The 18,838-nt window shown below is 41.7% G+C and overlaps 1 protein-coding gene across 1 annotated transcript in view; it reads right to left on the minus strand.

The window, feature by feature from the left end:
• The window catches only part of FRAS1 (Fraser extracellular matrix complex subunit 1), an 845,787-nt gene that overhangs the window by 140,138 nt on the left and 686,811 nt on the right, over nucleotides 1-18,838 (minus strand). Inside the window, exons 39-43 of the mRNA XM_069743201.1 lie at nucleotides 15,714-15,865; nucleotides 14,927-15,089; nucleotides 13,511-13,643; nucleotides 5,521-5,711; nucleotides 4,822-4,975 (exon numbers count right to left, since the gene is read on the minus strand). Of these exons, the coding sequence (XP_069599302.1) occupies nucleotides 4,822-4,975; nucleotides 5,521-5,711; nucleotides 13,511-13,643; nucleotides 14,927-15,089; nucleotides 15,714-15,865 (793 nt within the window). The remainder of the gene's footprint in view (nucleotides 1-4,821; nucleotides 4,976-5,520; nucleotides 5,712-13,510; nucleotides 13,644-14,926; nucleotides 15,090-15,713; nucleotides 15,866-18,838) is intronic.

The following is an 18,838-nucleotide window of genomic DNA, read 5'->3' on the forward strand; positions in this document are numbered from 1 at the left end:
ATCCGTTTACAACAGATACTGTAGTGGTATCAGAATGTTGGTTTATATGTCTGTTAAAGTAATTTATTAATGGTAGCGTTAACCTTTTTTCCCTTATAAGTCTCTGTTTCCTCTTTGTCGTTTTCTGGTGCTTCATAGATATGTTTTTATTTATGTTTTTAAGTGACTCGTCATGCAGTGGGATGTGCTCGGTGTATTGCGGGAGGAAGTAGGGAGGGGGAGCTTGTGTCTCACCTGGCCCTATTTCTTCTGGCGTTACTGATTACATCTGCACTGACCCGTTGAAGCGCCAGTCAGGCGCGAAACGGCCGTCGTCTAGCCCAGCCGCATTCCTTTCCTTGCACCCCCGGCCGTGAAGATGTTTTTTATGCATTTGGAATAAAGCTTACCCGCATCGGATGTCCAGGTTGTGCGCTCCTTTTCTTCAGATTTGTGATACATTTGTGGCTGCTTTCTCGTGGAGCTTTTGCACCCAGGACTGATCTTTACCTTCTAGACACAGGTGAGCGGTTCACTCAGCTTCTTTCCGTCGTTAGTGCCGTCCGGCTGTTTCTTCTTTGTTTATATATATATATATATATATTATTTATTTATTTTTTTTAAATTAGTTACTACATCAGTGATTTAATTGTTTAGTGTTTCTGTTAGCACATTTTCCTTTCTTGGTATATATATTTATGTGTGTTGTAATTACTAACATCATTAGATTTTTGTCCTGCACTTTTTTGCCACCTGGTGGTTTTCAATGCTATTGCAAACTATTGATCATATTATCTGCCAATAAATTATTTATTACTTATATGATTTGGTTGTGTATCATGTTTTTAGGTAATTAATTCTAGTGGATACACAACACATGCCTCTACTTATAAATTTATGCTATGCTAATATAGGCACGATAACAAGCTGAATTGTGGATAGTGTGCAATAAATGAATAATCATCTTATAGATACATATAAATAGTCAGCATGAGATAGACTCCAATGAAATAGGATTTTGGTGCATGCTAGTTACCCGAACATACACTTGATGAGAGGAATACTAGTGCCCCACTTTCCTATACCTTCAATGATATAGAGAGAGCATATCCCTGCGTATATAATTGAGTAAGCATAAGTATGTTATATACTTACCCATAGGATGCACATTAAAATAATACCCTCCCTTAGCACTGTGTGTTTTTAAAGATTTTGTTTTCGTTTAGTGAAAATAATAAAAGTTAAGTTTTATTAGGGTCTTCAATGAGGGATCTTTATTTGCCTATGTCAATTTGTGTGTATATGATGACACTTTTGTAATCGCTTTCTATTCTGATTTTTGGTAGGCAAAATTAACAAAAACCATCAACTCATGAATTTTTTTTGTTTACCCATAGGGTAAAAGTGATAAGACCACTTTATTCTTTGGGTCAGTACGATTACAGCGATACCACATTTATTTAATTTTTTATGTTTTGGCGCTTTTAGACAATAAAACTATTTTATATTAAAAAAAAGAATTGTTTTTGCATTGCTGTATCCTGAGAGGTATATCATTTTAATTCTCAACTGACGGAGCTGTATGGTGGTTTGTTTTTTCTTTGACACAAGATAACGTTTTCAGCTGTACCATCTTTATTTACATTCAACTTTTTGATCGCATTTTATTTTACTTTTCTTCGGCAGTATGATGAAAAAGCATAGTTTTCTGTCACTTTTTTATTAATTTTTATTGCAGTATTCACTGAAGGGGTTAACTAATGTGACAGTTTTATAAATCTGGTTGTTGCAGAGGTGGCAGTACCAAATTTGTTTAGTTTTTTTTTTTATTTTGTCTTTACATAAACATGTGTATTTATTGGCATAAAATATTTTTCATTTTTTATTATTTAGTGATATATATATATATATATATATATATATATATATATATATATATATATATATACAGGTCCTTCTCAAAAAATTAGCATATAGTGTTAAATTTCATTATTTACCATAATGTAATGATTACAATTAAACTTTCATATATTATAGATTCATTATCCACCAACTGAAATTTGTCAGGTCTTTTATTGTTTTAATACTGATGATTTTGGCATACAACTCCTGATAACCCAAAAAACCTGTCTCAATAAATTAGCATATCAAGAAAAGGTTCTCTAAACGACCTATTACCCTAATCTTCTGAATCAACTAATTAACTCTAAACACATGCAAAAGATACCTGAGGCTTTTATAAACTCCCTGCCTGGTTCATTACTCAAAACCCCCATCATGGGTAAGACTAGCGACCTGACAGATGTCAAGAAGGCCATCATTGACACCCTCAAGCAAGAGGGTAAGACCCAGAAAGAAATTTCTCAACAAATAGGCTGTTCCCAGAGTGCTGTATCAAGGCACCTCAATGGTAAGTCTGTTGGAAGGAAACAATGTGGCAGAAAACGCTGTACAACGAGAAGAGGAGACCGGACCCTGAGGAAGATTGTGGAGAAGGACCGATTCCAGACCTTGGGGAACCTGAGGAAGCAGTGGACTGAGTCTGGTGTGGAAACATCCAGAGCCACCGTGCACAGGCGTGTGCAGGAAATGGGCTACAGGTGCCGCATTCCCCAGGTAAAGCCACTTTTGAGCTACAGAGAAGCAGCACTGGACTGTTGCTAAGTGGTCCCAAGTACTTTTTTCTGATGAAAGCAAATTTTGCATGTCAATCGGAAATCAAGGTGCCAGAGTCTGGAGGAAGACTGGGGAGAAGGAAATGCCAAAATGCCTGAAGTCCAGTGTCAAGTACCCACAGTCAGTGATGGTGTGGGGTGCCATGTCAGCTGCTGGTGTTGGTCCACTGTGTTTCATCAAGGGCAGGGTCAATGCAGCTAGCTATCAGGAGATTTTGGAGCACTTCATGCTTCCATCGGCTGAAATGCTTTATGGAGATGAAGATTTCATTTTTCAGCACGACCTGGCACCTGCTCACAGTGCCAAAACCACTGGTAAATGGTTTACTGACCATGGTATTACTGTGCTCAATTGGCCTGCCAACTCTCCTGACCTGAACCCCATAGAGAATCTGTGGGATATTGTGAAGAGAAAGTTGAGAGACGCAAGACCCAACACTCTGGATGAGCTTAAGGCCGCTATTGAAGCATCCTGGGCCTCCATAACATCTCAGCAGTGTCACAGGCTGATTGCCTCCATGCCACGCCGCATTGAAGCAGTCATTTCTGCCAAAGGATTCCCGACCAAGTATTGAGTGCATAACTGAACATTATTATTTGATGGTTTTTTTGTTTGTTATTAAAAAACACTTTTATTTGATTGGATGGGTGAAATATGCTAATTTATTGAGACAGGTTTTTTGGGTTATCAGGAGTTGTATGCCAAAATCATCAGTATTAAAACAATAAAAGACCTGACAAATTTCAGTTGGTGGATAATGAATCTATAATATATGAAAGTTTAATTGTAATCATTACATTATGGTAAATAATGAAATTTAACACTATATGCTAATTTTTTGAGAAGGACCTGTATATATAATTCTGTCAGATTTACACGGGCAGATCACCTGTTAGACTCTGCTGGGTCTGACGGGCCACCCATCGTAGCTGGCAGACCCGGATCATTTGACCTCCGGCTGCCATGGTATGGGGGTGTGCCGGAGGGGTGAGAGAAGGAACTCACTCTCACACACATACTTCTAAATCATCTAGAACATAACACAGGGATAACATCATCGGTACTGATGATGTTGCCGCTGCAGATCAGCTAGCATTCTGCATCAAAATCCTGGCGCTTTGAGGAGTATGGGGGTCCCAACAGTTTATTTTCCTTAGCCGTTGGGAAGAAGTTAAACATTTTCTTTTTTGAAGAATGCTCATATTACCATTAATAGGATTATAAAAATACATAAGGAATACAAGCGAAGGAAATGGAGCAATACATGCTTGATTTGACGAAAAAATATAAACCATTCTATGTATAATCTTTTTGTTATAAGTGTAATAATGTGCAATATAAATGCTGTGAAATAGGTTGATAAACAATAAAGTAAGCCTTAACAATAACAACAATTGCCCATGTTTTCTCCTCTGTCCCATCAAGGAAAATCATAGTAGTGGTAGAGGATCTCATCCTCATGGTGTGTGGCTTTGTGTCTCAATATAGTAGACATAACCTGTTGCAGCATTAGCGGAGGATCTCCCAACAACGGCCTTTGTTGAATCCATGGGGTCCAAAACTATCTTGCAAGGATTTAGAAATGTGGTAAGGTAAAAGTTCTATAATTGTCTTGAACTCTATGCTCCTTTTGAAGAGACGCCTCCACACAGTCCGTTTTCATCAAAACAGTATTTGTTAGTCTCCTTACAGCACTATATACAGCAATACCTTAGTAATGGTGCACATAGCAAAAATCACAATCTCTTTTGAAGTTGAGCTGCAAGCTGAGTTCAACATACTTCTGTGACAGCAGGAATGGAGGTCTTCAACAGACCCCCCTACTGTCGCATCGCAGCACATTGACACCAAGTACATAGAATGACGCGACCCCATACTGATGTGCTGGTAACAATGCTGTCAGAGATTGACAGCGACATTTAACAGGTTAAAAGTAACAGGAAGAGCTGAATTCCACCCATGAGAAAGATCCTGGGTATATGACACACAGCCATTATTCTACAGGGTATGGCACAGTTCATATATAACAGTAGATGACGGGAAGAGGTTAAAAAAAGCTTTGTAACAAATTAGAAAGATAATTGAATTTCTCAGTGGATGTAATGTCAATAAAACTAATTTTACTTCATTTATGAAGACAATAGACATAATTTATGAACCACTTACCATGGACTGGTGTTTTTGTGACAATAAAAATGAGCTCGTTATCTGGGGTATCCATGTCCTGGACACTTAAGCAGGTATTCCTTATAACTGCTCCTGCACTATCATGAACAACTACAGGCAATAAAAATATTTGGGGCGGTTCATCGTTTTTGCCCTATATTTAGAAAACGTAAAAAAAAAGAGTTTATTATATCCATGCATGTGCACTTTACAGTTTAAATAAGACAGGTCATAAAGGAACATTGTGACACAAGACATTAAAGACTAAGGCACTTCTTTGTTTTACAAAATCCTTTCATCACGTTGCCTGCTCGTATTACTGTTTTGAATAAGCCTAAATGATTGCATATTAGTATTTTATGCTTTCCTTGAAGCCAACTGAGCAAATCACTTGAGCTTATTTTGCTCTGATGTTCTCATTAAACTTTCATTTGTTCCAGTACACTCGGATTACTTTTTGATACGTGGAACAATGTGGAATGAAATTACATGTGTCACATAATGCCATATTCACCATTATACCATTGAATATTTAAGAAGGCTGCATGGGGAACAGTAAAACTGACAACGTCAAATGATTGTTTTGGCCATCAGCTATTTCGACCGAACTTGTATACTTAAGGGTAACAAATCACAATTGGCCTTGATACATATCTTCTTTGCACAATGTATTTTTTAGAACCAAATAAAAACACTCACCTCTATAGTGATAGTGATATTATGAATTTCAGACTGGCTCGATCCATCAGTCATAAAGAAACTAAAGTAGTCAACACTTGGCTCCACGCTGTCATGGACACTCTGAACATAGTAGATGTAATTTTCAATGATATCCTCAATTGAAAATGAAGATTCTGAACCCTCCTGACCTCCCAGAGAAGTTCGACCTCCTGTTTAAATGTTTTGCAAAACAAAAATTAAAAAAATATACATATTGTGGGCGGTTATACACATTCATAGAGTGCCAACAAATTCAAGAGCCCTTTACAGAACTGTCCCCAATGGGGCTTAAAATAGTTTTTTATTTATTTTCAACTAAAGCCAATTTCATAGGAAGACAATTAATCTTTCGGTAGTGTTTTGTAGTGTGGGAAGATCTATGGTACTTAAAGAAAACTCAAGAAAACACAGTTGACATTTATGATATCATATATCATCAATAATTCATTATTTCTCCTTCGCCACATTGGGGGACACAGGACGATGGGTGTATGCTGCTACCACAAGGAGACTGACCCTAATTGAATTTAAAAAAAGTTAGCTCCTCCTCTGCAGTATACACCACCCACTGGCTCAAGACCGAACCAGTTCATGCTTAGTGTCTGTAGGAGGCACACGGGGTCTACTATTCAGACCATACTTTTTTATTTTATTCTTTTTTTCAATTTTTACCTTTTTTCTACAAGGAACATAGGGACAACGAACCCTTTCAAGGGTCCGATCTCCCCCAACCCACAACAGGTGAGCACGTGGCGTGTCGCCTCCCCCTATCCACTCCTGCAACGCACAAGTCAGGCCTGAGCTATCCTAGGGGCGACTGTTCCCTCTAGGGCGCTGACAACAGACGGGAACATGGAGTGTCACCTCCAAGTACCCCCTTCTGAGTCAGGCTACAGCCGGACGCAGACCTGTTGCATCCTATGGGAGTGAACCCATAGGATTCACAGAGGCTCCTATGGCTACCGTGCTGCTCCCACTGCACCACCACTGATTGAACAGTGGTGTTGCAAGGAGCCGGACGGTCTCTCTACACCTCCGCTGCAAAAGGGGACGGTGGATTGAGGGATCCTGCACCGTCCACATCGCAGCATTACCTGCAAGCAGAATGGCAGCTTTGTTTTTCCTCCCGGTCCAGGCTCCGGCGGTGAGTTTTGGATCCTGAGGGCTCCTGTAGCACGTCGCGGGCCCAGTCGCCTCTTCCGGCCAGGCACCGCTAATTTAGTCCCCGGATTCGGCCTAAGCTAGGCCGCAAGCCGGTAAGCTCTGCCCACAAACGAATGTCGCGCCGAAAGTCCCGCCCACCTGCTTGGCGCTTCTTGCTCATTGCAAGAGCACCTTCCTGATCTCGGTGGCCATCTTCAGCCCACATACACCGCTCCAGGAGTAAAGAAGGACTGGACTGCATCTTCCATTGAAGATGGAGCAATTTCGGTTGGTACTCTATGGCCAATGCGCCTGGTTCGGGGTGTCCCGCTCACAGGGACAAGAGTCCACAGGCTTCGTACTAAACCAACCACTCGTGGAAGACCCGCTCCAAGCAGGCCAGTTCCCAGAGACTCTCGAACTAAATGACTCGCAACATTGTCCGGACAACACCAGCAGAGTGTTTCGCCATTTCTGGCTTGCCGTCATCCAAGACGAATGGGTCAGAGATCTGGTGTCCTCCGGATACAAAATAGAATTTACTTCTCATCCCCCGACCCGGTTCTTTGCCTCCTGTCCCCTCAAAGCAGGAACAAGGGCTCGGTATTTTTACCAAGCCATCGAGTCACTCCGCCAATATGGGGTCAATACCCCGATTCTGGAAAATGAGAGATTCGAGGGTTTCTATTCGAATTTATTTGTAGTCCCAAAAAAGAATGGTACAGTCAGACCCATTCTGGACCTAAAGCTCCTAAACAAATTTGTCAGAGACCAATATTTCAGGATGAAGTCCCTCTGTTCCATCAATCAATGGAGCAAGGGGATCTCCTAGCCTCCATCGATATTTGGGATGCGCATCTTCACATCCCAATCTTTCCTCTCACCAAAGGTTCCTGCGCTATGTCGTTCGCGTAAAACATTTTCAGTTCACAGCCTTGACCTTTTGCCTTGCCACCGCCCACAGGGTGTTCACAAAGGTCATGGCGGCCGTCATGTCCATTCTACACTCTCGGGGCTTGGTATCGTCTTCTCTTACCTAGACGACCTATTGATCAAGGGAATGTCCTTCCAAGCCTGCGCGGAGTGCGTCCGCATGTCATTACTGCTCAGGGGCGTTGGTCTTCTCGGGAATCACGTCTTCCCATCAATGTCCTGGAGATTCGAGCGATTCGGCTGTCCCTGAGACAGTTCCATCGTCTCCTGACAGGCCGCCTCATCCGAATTCAATCAGACAATGCCACGGACGTGGCTTACATCAATCATCAAGGGGGCACCCACAGCAAAGTGGCAATGCGCGAGGTGGAAGAGATCCTTCACTGGATCGAAAGGAACCATTCGGTTATCTCGGCGGTTCACATCCCGGGCGTGGAAAACTGGGCTGCGGACTTCCTCTGCTGTCAAGGCCTGTCTTCGAAAGAGTGGTCTTTCCATCCGGAGATTTTCCAGCAGATCTGTCTTTACTGGGGGACCCTGAATGTGGACCTGATGGCGTCATGGTTGAATGCCAAGGTGCCCAAGTTTGTAGCTTGGTCCCGGGACCTGAGAACCATCAGGGTGGATGAGCTGGTCCTTCTGTGGAGTCAGTTTCGTCTTCAATACCTGTTTGCCCCATTGCCTTTGCTTCCGAAGGTCATCAGGAAGATCAAAGCAGAAGGGGTACCGGTGATCTTAGTTGGTCCAGACTGGCCATGCCGAGCATGGTATGCAGAATTAGTGCAACTTGTCACAGATGTCCCTTGGCAACTACCAGATCGACCAGACCTGCTTTCCCAGGGCCCAATTTACCACCAGAACTCAGGGCCCTGTGTTTGACGTCTTGGCCATTGAATCCTGGGTCCTAACCCAAGCTGGTTTCTCCCAAGAGGTGGTCTCTTCTGTTTTTCTCCATTCCCTCCAGTTTGGAATTTCTTCAGTCTGGTCTGGACTCTGGCCTAGCACTGAGCTCCCTCAAAGGACAGGTATCTGCCTTGTCAGTCTTGTTTCAGTGTAAGATCGCCACCAAACCGCAGGTGAAAACTTTCTTTCAGGGAATCTCCCACATGGTACCTCTCTACAAAGCGCCTTTAGACGCCTGAGACCTTAACCTGGTCCTGTGTGTCCTACAGGAATCTCCCTTCGAACCGTTACAGGATGTCTCTCTCTCCCACCTCTCATGGATGGCCGCCTTCCTAGTCGCGGTAATGTCAATCAGAAGATTTTCGGAGTTGGCTGCTCTGTCCTGCCTGGCTCCTTATCTGACTTTTCATCGGGGTAAGGTGGTTCTCAGGCCATCCCCGCCCTTCCTTCCAAAGGTGGTGTCTTCATTTCATCTAACGAGGACATTGTCTTACCCTCGATTTTCCCGGCATCGATGCACTGTGTGGAGAAGGCTTTTCACACTTTGGATATCGTGAAAGCTCTCAGAAGGTATGTTTTGAGAACAGCATCATTTCATCAGATGGATGCGCTGTTCGTGCTCCCGGAGGGCCACCGGAAGAGATTGGCTGCTTCTAAGTCGACAATAGCCAGGTGGATTCGTTCACCTATTCAAGAAGTTTACTGTGTCAGAGGCAAGCCTACTCCAGCGGGGATCAAGGCACACTCTACTCGGTCGGTAGGTGCTTCATGGGCCATTCGGCATCAAGCGTCAGCAGAACAGGTTTGCAAAGCGGCAACCTGGTCTAGCCTGCACACTTTCTCAAAGCATTACAATGTCCACACTCAGGCCTCAGCAGATACGACCCTGGGCAGACGTATTCTGCAGGCAGCGGTGGCGCCCCTTTAGACAGGGGTACTTGGGGTTTACTCTTTTATGTTATTTCCCCACCCAGGGACTGCTTTAGGAAGTCCCACAGTCCTGTGTCCCCCAATGTGGCAAAAGAGAAACAGGGATTGTGTACTCATCGTAAAATCCTTTTCTCTGAGCCACTCATTGGGGGACACAGTACCCACTCTGATGGCTATGATTGTTCTCTGGTTTGACATGTTGTACCTATTGTTGTTGATCATAATCTCCTACTGCTTGGTCACTGAACTGGTTCAGTCTGGAGCCCATGGGTTGTGTATGCTGCAGAGGAGGAGCTAACGTTTTTTGTATTCCCTTAGTATCTTGCCTCCTTGTGGCAGCAGCATACACCCACTGTACTATGTCACCAAATGAGTGGTTTGGAGAAAAGGATTTTACGGTGAGTACACAAAAATCCCTATTTTTTGCTGTATAATTTAAAGATACACTCCGATTAAGGTCACAAGAGACACTTTAAATGGAAACATTTAAAAAGATAGTATTGTAATAGTAATGGTCTAGTTTGCCATACATATATAGTGGGGAAAAAAGTCTCTAGTCATTCACCAATTGTGCAAATTCTCCCACTTAAAAAGATGAGAGAGGCATGTAATTGACATCATAGGTAGACCACAACTATGAGAGTCAAAATTGAGAAAACAAATCCAGAAAATCACCTTGTCTGATTTGGCAAGATTTATTTTGCAAATTATGGTGGAAAATAAGTATTTGGTCATTAACAAAAGCTCATCTCAATATTTTGTTATACATCCCTTGTTGGCAATGACAATGATGTTTTCTGTAAGTCTTCACAAGGTTGGCACACACTCTTGCTGGTATGTTGGGCCATTCTTCCATGCATATCTCCTCTAGAGCAGTGATGCTTTGGGCCTGTCGCAGGGCAACACGGACTTTCAACTCTCTCCAAAGGTTTTCTATGGGGATGAGATCTGGAGACTGGTTAGGCCACTACAGGACATTCATATGCTTCTTACGAAGCCACTCCTTCGTTGCCCTGGCGGTGTGGTGGTTGGGATCATTATCATGCTGAAAGACCCGTCCGTGTTTCATCTTCAATGCCCTTGCTAATGGAAGGATGGTTTGCACTCAGAATCTCACGATACATGGCCCCATTCATTCTTTCATGTACATGGATCAGTCGTCCTGGTCCCTTTGCAAAGAAACAGAATCAAAACATGATGTTGCCACCTCCATGCTTCACAATAGGTATGGTGATCTTTGGATGCAACTCAGCATTCTGTCTCCTCCAAACACAACGAGTTTTGTTTCTACCAAACAGTTCTACTTTGGTTTCATCAGACCATATGACATTCTCCCAATACTCTTCTGGATAATCCAATGCTCTCTAGCAAACCTCAGACGGGTCCGCACATGCACTGGCTTAAGTAGGGGGACACGTCTGGCACTGCAGGATCTGAATCCCTGGCGGCGTAGTGTGGTACTTATGGTAGCGTTTGTTACAGTGGTCCCAGCTCTATGCAGGTCATTCACTAGGTCGCCCGTGTTGTTCTGGGATTTTTGCTCACCGTTCTCATGATCATTTTGACTCCATGGGGTGAGGTCTTGCGTGGAGCCCCAGATTGAGGGAGATTATCAGTGGTCTTGTAGGTCTTCCATTTTCTTATTATTGCTCCCACAGTTGATGTCATCACACCAAGCTGCTTGCCTATTGCAAATTCAGTCTTTCCAGCCTGGTGCAGAGCTACAATTTTTTTTGCTGGTGTCCTTTCGACAGCTCTTTGGTCTTCACCATAGTGGAGTTTGGAGTGTAACTTGTGGATAGGTGTCTTTTATACTGATAACAACTTCAAACAGGTGCCATTACTACAGGTAATGAGTGGAGTGGAGGACAGAGGAGCCTCTTAAAGACGAAATTACAGGTCTGTGAGAGGCAGAAATCTTGCATGTTTTTAGGTGACCAAATACTTATTTTCCACCATAATTCGCTAAATAATTCTTGCCAAATCAGACAAGGTGATTTTCTGGATTTGTTTTCTCAATTTTGACTCTCATAGTTGTGGCCTACCTATGATGTCAATTACAGGCCTCTCTTATTTGTTTAAGTGGGAGACCTTGCACAATTGGTGGCTGACTAAATACTTTTTTCCCCACTGTATGTGAAATGGAGGAGGACTTTGCCAAACATTTCACAGGCTAATATATCACATAATACAAGAAAATATTACACTCTAAAACTACTTGTATTACTAAATTGATCTATGAGCTTTCTGAATTATGGTGAATAATGTCAACCCAACACAAAGTCAACCAACAGAAATGTCAATAAACTTTGAAAAGACTCAACTGTAATTTTGTGTACTGCTCTGTATGGACCAGAGTGTGTTTCTTAAAACACCCACAACTGCACAGATACTGCCATACATGTGCTATCTCATGTATACAGAAAAATATGTACACAGCAGCTCAGCAATATGATCACAGTATAAAGATGCACATGCAAAGAAAAAAAATCACAAAAGATGCAAGGCATGCAAGTCCAATGTTCTAATGTTAATGATCACACTGATACAGAATGCATTACAAAGATTAAAGGGTAACACTACTTTCAAGTAGTAAACTGTGATATGTGTACATGAGGAATAAAACTATTTCAGGCAATTATATGGCTTGCATTTCCCATTTTCACCAGTTTTCCCTGTGCAAGCTCTATCTCTAAATTTACAATTGACTCTGAGCTGGTGGGAGGAGACTAGCTGCTATGAGCTCTTCCATACACAGCACAGCACACAGAAAGGGGTTGCTGCGCTTAATTCCTTAGTTAGCGCAGAGGTATTGAGTAGATTACAAAGTAATAGTAATCAGTCTACATAGATGTGAATCCAGCTCTGGGTTTAGGTAAAACACGTTTTTGAAAGCTCAGCACAATCTTTCTTTGTCTCCCTCTGTGCTTTACTTCTCTTTCCTCTTCCCTCATCATACAGTGTAATAGTAGGTGCAACCTGACACCTCACTGTATTGGCAATCAGCAAGACAGAGTTGTACCAGAATTCTCTGATAAAAGTTTTTGTTTTGTTTTTTTAAATTCGTATGTACTCTTGAATCATGCTAAGTTTCCAAACTTTCTTATATTGGAATTTCCTACTGATTTATACAATAAATTGCATAGACTATATAAATATAGTCTTGGATTATCAGTTGAAACTTTCTGAGGGTGCTACTATGCCTTACTAGTGCTGTCACCTTTTTGTTCTAGTAAACTTTGTGGTCGGCAAAGTTTGGATCCCACCAAAAATTAAGTGATGATATATTGCAGATATATACAGTGGGTGAAATAAGTATTCAGTACGTCACAGATTTTCTCAGTACTGTAAATATATTTTGCTCCTCAATTATGCATTGCGCAAACGCGGCTCCCCCAATACAAACAGCGCAAGCGTGGCAACACAATGAACACTGCACAAGCGCGGGATTTCCAGTGACGTCGGCGAACACCAGTGAACAAAAGGGACCTCTGTCACCATATAGCGCACCCTTCCTCTTACTTCCGCAATACTTTGGGTCAGATACAGGTCTCAATTGTTGACTGAAATGTCACATGTGTTCTGTTTTGGATTACAAATGGTCTCATCTACGTCATATAGTGGAGTGCAGAGTCCCTTATATAGTAGCAATATGTCATGGCTTTATATAATGGGAAAATCCTTTTAATTGCATGTATATGGGACTGTGTGTATCCCACAAGCATAGAGTTGCATTATTTTAATTATTGGTTTTCATTCATTTTGAGAAATGCAGTCCAAGGAGTTTTAAAGTCGGATACAGCTGACTTCTTGCAGAAACACCTAAGCAGCAATATAAAGTTCTTCATCTGATAGCACATTCATCTTTACTCAGCTCATTTAAACCTTAGCACATGTCACAGAAGAAATGTATAGCCAGCAGCAAGTTTGAAGCAATCTCACAGAAGAGATATGTTTTGCTTCTCAAAACTGATTCAACAAGAAAATACACAACAGATAGCATTAAAAAATACACACTGTTCACATTTCATTCCAAGCATTGAGAAAATACTAGACTTACCGTTTTTTATGTTCTCAAGGTAACCAAACCTTGGCTCTCTGACAATATTCATTTGTAGCCTAGGTACGAATGCGACAGACTTAAGGGGTAGTATATCATGTGCAGATAAAGGAATTCTCCCTCCTTCTTGCACCTATGAATTTAGCAAAATCATTAAATGTATTTCAACAGAAGGTCCATTTTGTTTGTCCTTAATAGTATAGCAAGTGATGTGTGACAGTTTGTCAGTCACATAACATTTATCAGCTAAAGAGATAGTATTTTTCTATAACCGTTGGTTAAAGCAGAGGCAAACATAGAGGTTTTTGTTTTCACTTTTTGATTGATTTTAACAATGTGGTTTGGCAAGTAAATGTGTGACACTTGACTGTAAAGGTGATATCCAACCTTCTAAAATCTCTTAGGATAGGTTATCAATATTAGAGTGGTGGGGGTCCAACACTTGACACCTCCATCTATCAGCTAGCCACAAGTGTTGTAGTTTCTCACTGTTTTACATTTCTCAAAACCCTGTCTAATTAGTAGAAATGGTTTAGAATAAGTGACTGACACAAAGCTGAGATCCCTATGTGTCAATTGAGCAGATAGTCAGAGCAATGTTAACATTTTTCAAAAGAAATTATAGTTAGTGATGAACGAGTATACTCGTTGCTCGAGATTTCCCGAGCATGCTCGGGGGGTGTCCGAGTATTTGTTAGTGCTCGGAGATTTAGTTTTTGTTGACGCAGCTGAATGATTTACATCTATTAGCCAGGCTGAGTACATGTGGGGGTTGCCTGGTTGCTAGGGAATCCCCACATGTACTTATGCTGGCTAATAGCTGTAAATCATTCAGCTGGGGCGATGAAAACTAAATCTCCGAGCACTAAAAAATACTCGGAGGACACCCGAGCGTGCTCGGGAAATCTCGAGTAACGGGTATATTCGCTCACCACTTATTATAGTGCCTACAAAAGAAAAATGCTCATGGTCGACATGACCCAGTAGACGCATTTTGACCACGTACATTTTTCTTTTGTATGCACTGTAATTTCTTTTGAAAAATAAAAAGGAAAATCCAGTCCTGTTGAGCCACACTCCAATTTTTTCTGTTATCCTTGATGTGAGGCCAGGGCGAGGCCGGTGTCTGAGGCCCAGGTGCATGAGCATAGAGCAATTGGGATAGCTGAAATTAAGTTTTATAAATGTTAACATTGAATAGGCTGTACCACCAACACAAGGACAGAGGCCCTTTCAGACAGTCATCTAGTTGATTGCCAAAAGTGCAGAGAGATGGAATCCGAATGAGCCAATATTTCTCACCTATTCTTAGGGTAGGACTCCAATTTAATAAGTCTTTAAATGGTGGGTCATAAGTGGAAAAATAAAAAAATCAAGAGGAGTTAGATTTTTTTACTCTTGTCGGAGGACACTTACCGTTATTTGCTCGCCAGATTGAATTACAGTTAGACTCCTACTCGCTGGTGTAATGGTGATAGTGAATATCTGATTGTCCAGACGATCATTGTCCTCATTGTACACCGTGAAGTGGAAGAGATCAGTGAGTGGCTGGTTGTCCATCTCTGATAGCGTGGAATACCTACAAATGACAGGTAAGGAACAGAAAAATGACAGTTCAGCTAGTTTCTATGCTGTAAAATGCTGAATTGCATTTCTTGTACATAAACCAGATAAGAAAATGTAATACTCTGGATGCAATGCTTCAATTTCAAACATTTCAATAAGCGCATTGGGTTTTTGTAAGAGTCAACCACTTCCAGAATTTTCCTCTAATGATTCCAATATATTTAGATGTAAACCTAAAGATCACAGTATTTTAGATAGGATCTACAGTAAAATAGTAAAGATTAGTGATGAGCGAGTGTACTCGTTGCTTGGGTTTTCCGGAGCATGCTCGGGTGATCTGCGAGTATTTGTTAGTTGTCGGAGATTAAGTTTTCACCGCCTCAGCTGAATGATTTACAGCTATTAGCCAGGCTGAGTACATGTGGGGGTTGCCTGGTTGCTAGGGAATCCTCACATGTAATGAAGCAGGCTACTAGCTGTAAATCATTCAGCTGCGGTGATGAAAACTTAATCTCCGAACCCTAACAAATACTCGGAGATCACCCGAGCGTGCTCCGGAAAACCCGAGCAACGAGTACACTCGCTCATCACTAGTACAGATGTTTTCATGTTGCTGCTTTCTGAGAGTACGACTTACTTAATCTTCCTATTTTTGATGTCTTCCATTGTGAAGAAAGAAAACTCAGATAGCTCCTCAGGTGCTTGTCCTGACTTGGTCTTGGTTAGAACGCCATACATTGGCAGGGAGACTAGCTGGATTCTGATTTTGGAGTCCTGGGAATGATTATCCTGATTAAGAAAAATAAAGTCCATTATGCTGTGTCATACAACGAAGCATGTACATGATAATGAGCCCTCGAAATGCAATACGAAATATCTACAAATTTCGAGTCACAATTTAGTGGAAGCGTATGATCTGCTTCAACAGGTCACCAGTTCCTTTTAATTTAATTTACACAATGAACCAGTCATGGATAATATTAGGTATGAACTGTAAAAAGTAATCAAATTATCACTGATCTAGAAGTTATCCGAGTTGGTCCATTAATCACTGAGTATTCATTAAGAGAAGGGAAAATGCAGATTCAGATTTTTATTCTCTTTATACAGCTTTACAAGCGGAGCAGAAATGCCACAACCAAAACAGATTTCTACAATGGCCTGCTTTTCTATGGAACTATGTGTTCTTGCCTTTGTCATAGTATGAAAACCAAAAGGTAATGCATTCATTAGTACGTAATTGGCAATTTCACAAGTGACAGCTGCTGTAATTGTGAGGATTATTTGCATAAAATATTACTTGATTGCATTACTTAGCAAGAAAATATGTAACATTTGTTCTCAAATCACTTTAACAAAGACTTTCGTTTCTTCAAAGCCACTGCATGAATAATGACACGGCCTCTTAAACACCATCACTTTCATTATGGAGCCACAAGTTAAGTAGGCATAGCAGGCAAATTTCTCTGTAATGTCTCCTTTGATAATAAACAAATGGTAGACATCAAATGATACTCTATTCTACAAAAGGAGCTAAAGATTCCTACTGTTGCACCTGCTGGGATGGTTATGGGGATTTAGACCTAATCACCAATTCATATGTTTGTGTTACCAGAAATATACATAAAGGACTGGACACCACATCACAAAAATAAGACCTCTCCTTTGTGCTATTCAGTAAGCATACACCCAATTTTAATAAAAGGGAATTTAACAATTTTAGGGGGAATTTGCAGTGTATCCTTTATACTGGTTCATCTTGACTTGTTTTCTAATGTTGCATTACATTGTAGAGAAGGGGAGCCTTGTTTGTGGGAAATCTCCTGATTTCATATCATCCTGATATTAAAGGATTACTTGCACAATTGGATTATTTTCGCAAAGCACAGTGTCAGCATAAATACTTTTAATACACAGACTAATCCCAACATTGGGTTTCCTCCTTGAGTCTATGTGTTTTATTTAATCTGCTCCTCCCCTTCTGTGCTTCCAGCTGCACAAAGCCGAATGGGCAGACCAATTGAACAGGTATTACCCATATAAAGTAGCACCAGCACCTCTAAGCCCATACATAGAGCTTTTATTATACTCACGTTATTGGCAGTCCAAGTACTGTAATGGGCATGCGCAGAGAAAGGTCAAGGAGTGCCGATGTATGCATTCTACAGCACTTTACTCAGTCCTCAGAAGGGCACAGAGAAGTATGCCACCGCAGGAGTGTGAAGAGGACATTGTGTGAATGCGGTAGGATGCGTCATCCACACAAAGCAAGAAGGAATATAGCGATCGCAAGAAAAGAGGAGACACCGGATCAAGATCTTCTAATCCCATTGGACCGGACTGCACCATAGGATAGTAAAATAAAAGCTCTTTTTTGTGCTATGCAAAGTGCATTGGGGACATATATTCAGCATTCTAGAATGCTGTAAATGAGGGCTTACAGGTGCTGGCCCTAATTTATACGGGAAAAACCTGGTGACAGGTAGTAGTTTTACTACATTTCCCAACCACATGGATTTTCAGTGCTGCAGTGTACCTCCCTTTTCTCTCTTATATATGTAAGCCTCCTTACACTGGCTTGCCAGGCATGTCACTCTCCACAAGGAGAAGCGTTACCCTTTAGATCCCAATCAGAAGCCTCTCACTTAGTCAAATCAGATTTCATACTTTGCACTGACGAGCGGCACAATTCCAAAACACAGTGACTGCAATTTTGAGATTCTGGTTTGGCTTTTATCCTAAGTCACATTTCAAGGCTCGTTAAAGGGAAGATATTGATTTTTAGCATTGCGACTTCCAATAGGTGGTACAAGAGTTCAAATCCTCTTCCTCTCTGAAGAGACAATTTGCCTATATATGTATATACACTACTGTGGGAAACAGCTACAAAGTAAGAATGCTTTACAAAAATAGAAGTATCAATAGATTATTTTTGTCAATTAACAGAATGTAAAGTAAGTGAAAAAAAGATACAATTAAATCAAATTATTTGAAGCTAGTATTCTTTGCCTTCAAAACAGCATCTGTTCTTCTAGCTACACAGGACAGGATTAGCTACACAGGACTAGATTAGCTACACAGGACTAGATTAGCTACACAGGACTAGATTAGCTACACAGGACAGAGGTAGCAGTGGTAGATCGTACATAGAGGCAGGTAGCAATGGTATATAGTAGCAGGTAGCAGTGGTAGGTGGTATATAGAGGCAGGTAGCAGTGGTAGGTGGTATATAGAGGCAGATAACAGTGGTATATAGGGGCAGGTAGCAGTGGTATATAGGGGCAGGTAGCAGTGGTAGGAGGTATATAGGGGCAGGTAGCAGTGGTAGATGCATAAGAAAAAAAAAACCCTGTACTTACCTTCCCTCCTCTCCCAGGAAGTGCTGAATCATGTTCAGGGCAGAGCAGTGTGACGATCTCCCTGCTGTGCTCTGAACAGGTCGGCAGTGAGCAGTGATTGCAGCCTGTACTGTAATACTAAGTACAGGCTGCAATCACTGCTCCTCGCTGCAGATACTTACCCCGAACCCTCGCTTCCCAGCAGCAGCTTCTCCCGGCAGCTCCTGCTATCGCACGCACTGAGCTGTGTGTGCGATGACAGAGGAAAATAAAGCCACAAAATGGCCGCAAACTCCTCCCCCAGCTGTGACCTAGCAGCCCAGTGGGCGTGCCAGGTCACAGCTAAGAAGCAGGAGGAGTGGCCTCAATGAAAGAGATGCGGTCAGAGTCTGACCATTGGCTCCTATGCCCATGGCTGCCGCAA

The sequence above is a fragment of the Ranitomeya imitator genome, chromosome 1 (assembly GCF_032444005.1).
Source record: "Ranitomeya imitator isolate aRanImi1 chromosome 1, aRanImi1.pri, whole genome shotgun sequence".
In the NCBI taxonomy this organism is placed as follows: domain Eukaryota; kingdom Metazoa; phylum Chordata; class Amphibia; order Anura; family Dendrobatidae; genus Ranitomeya; species Ranitomeya imitator.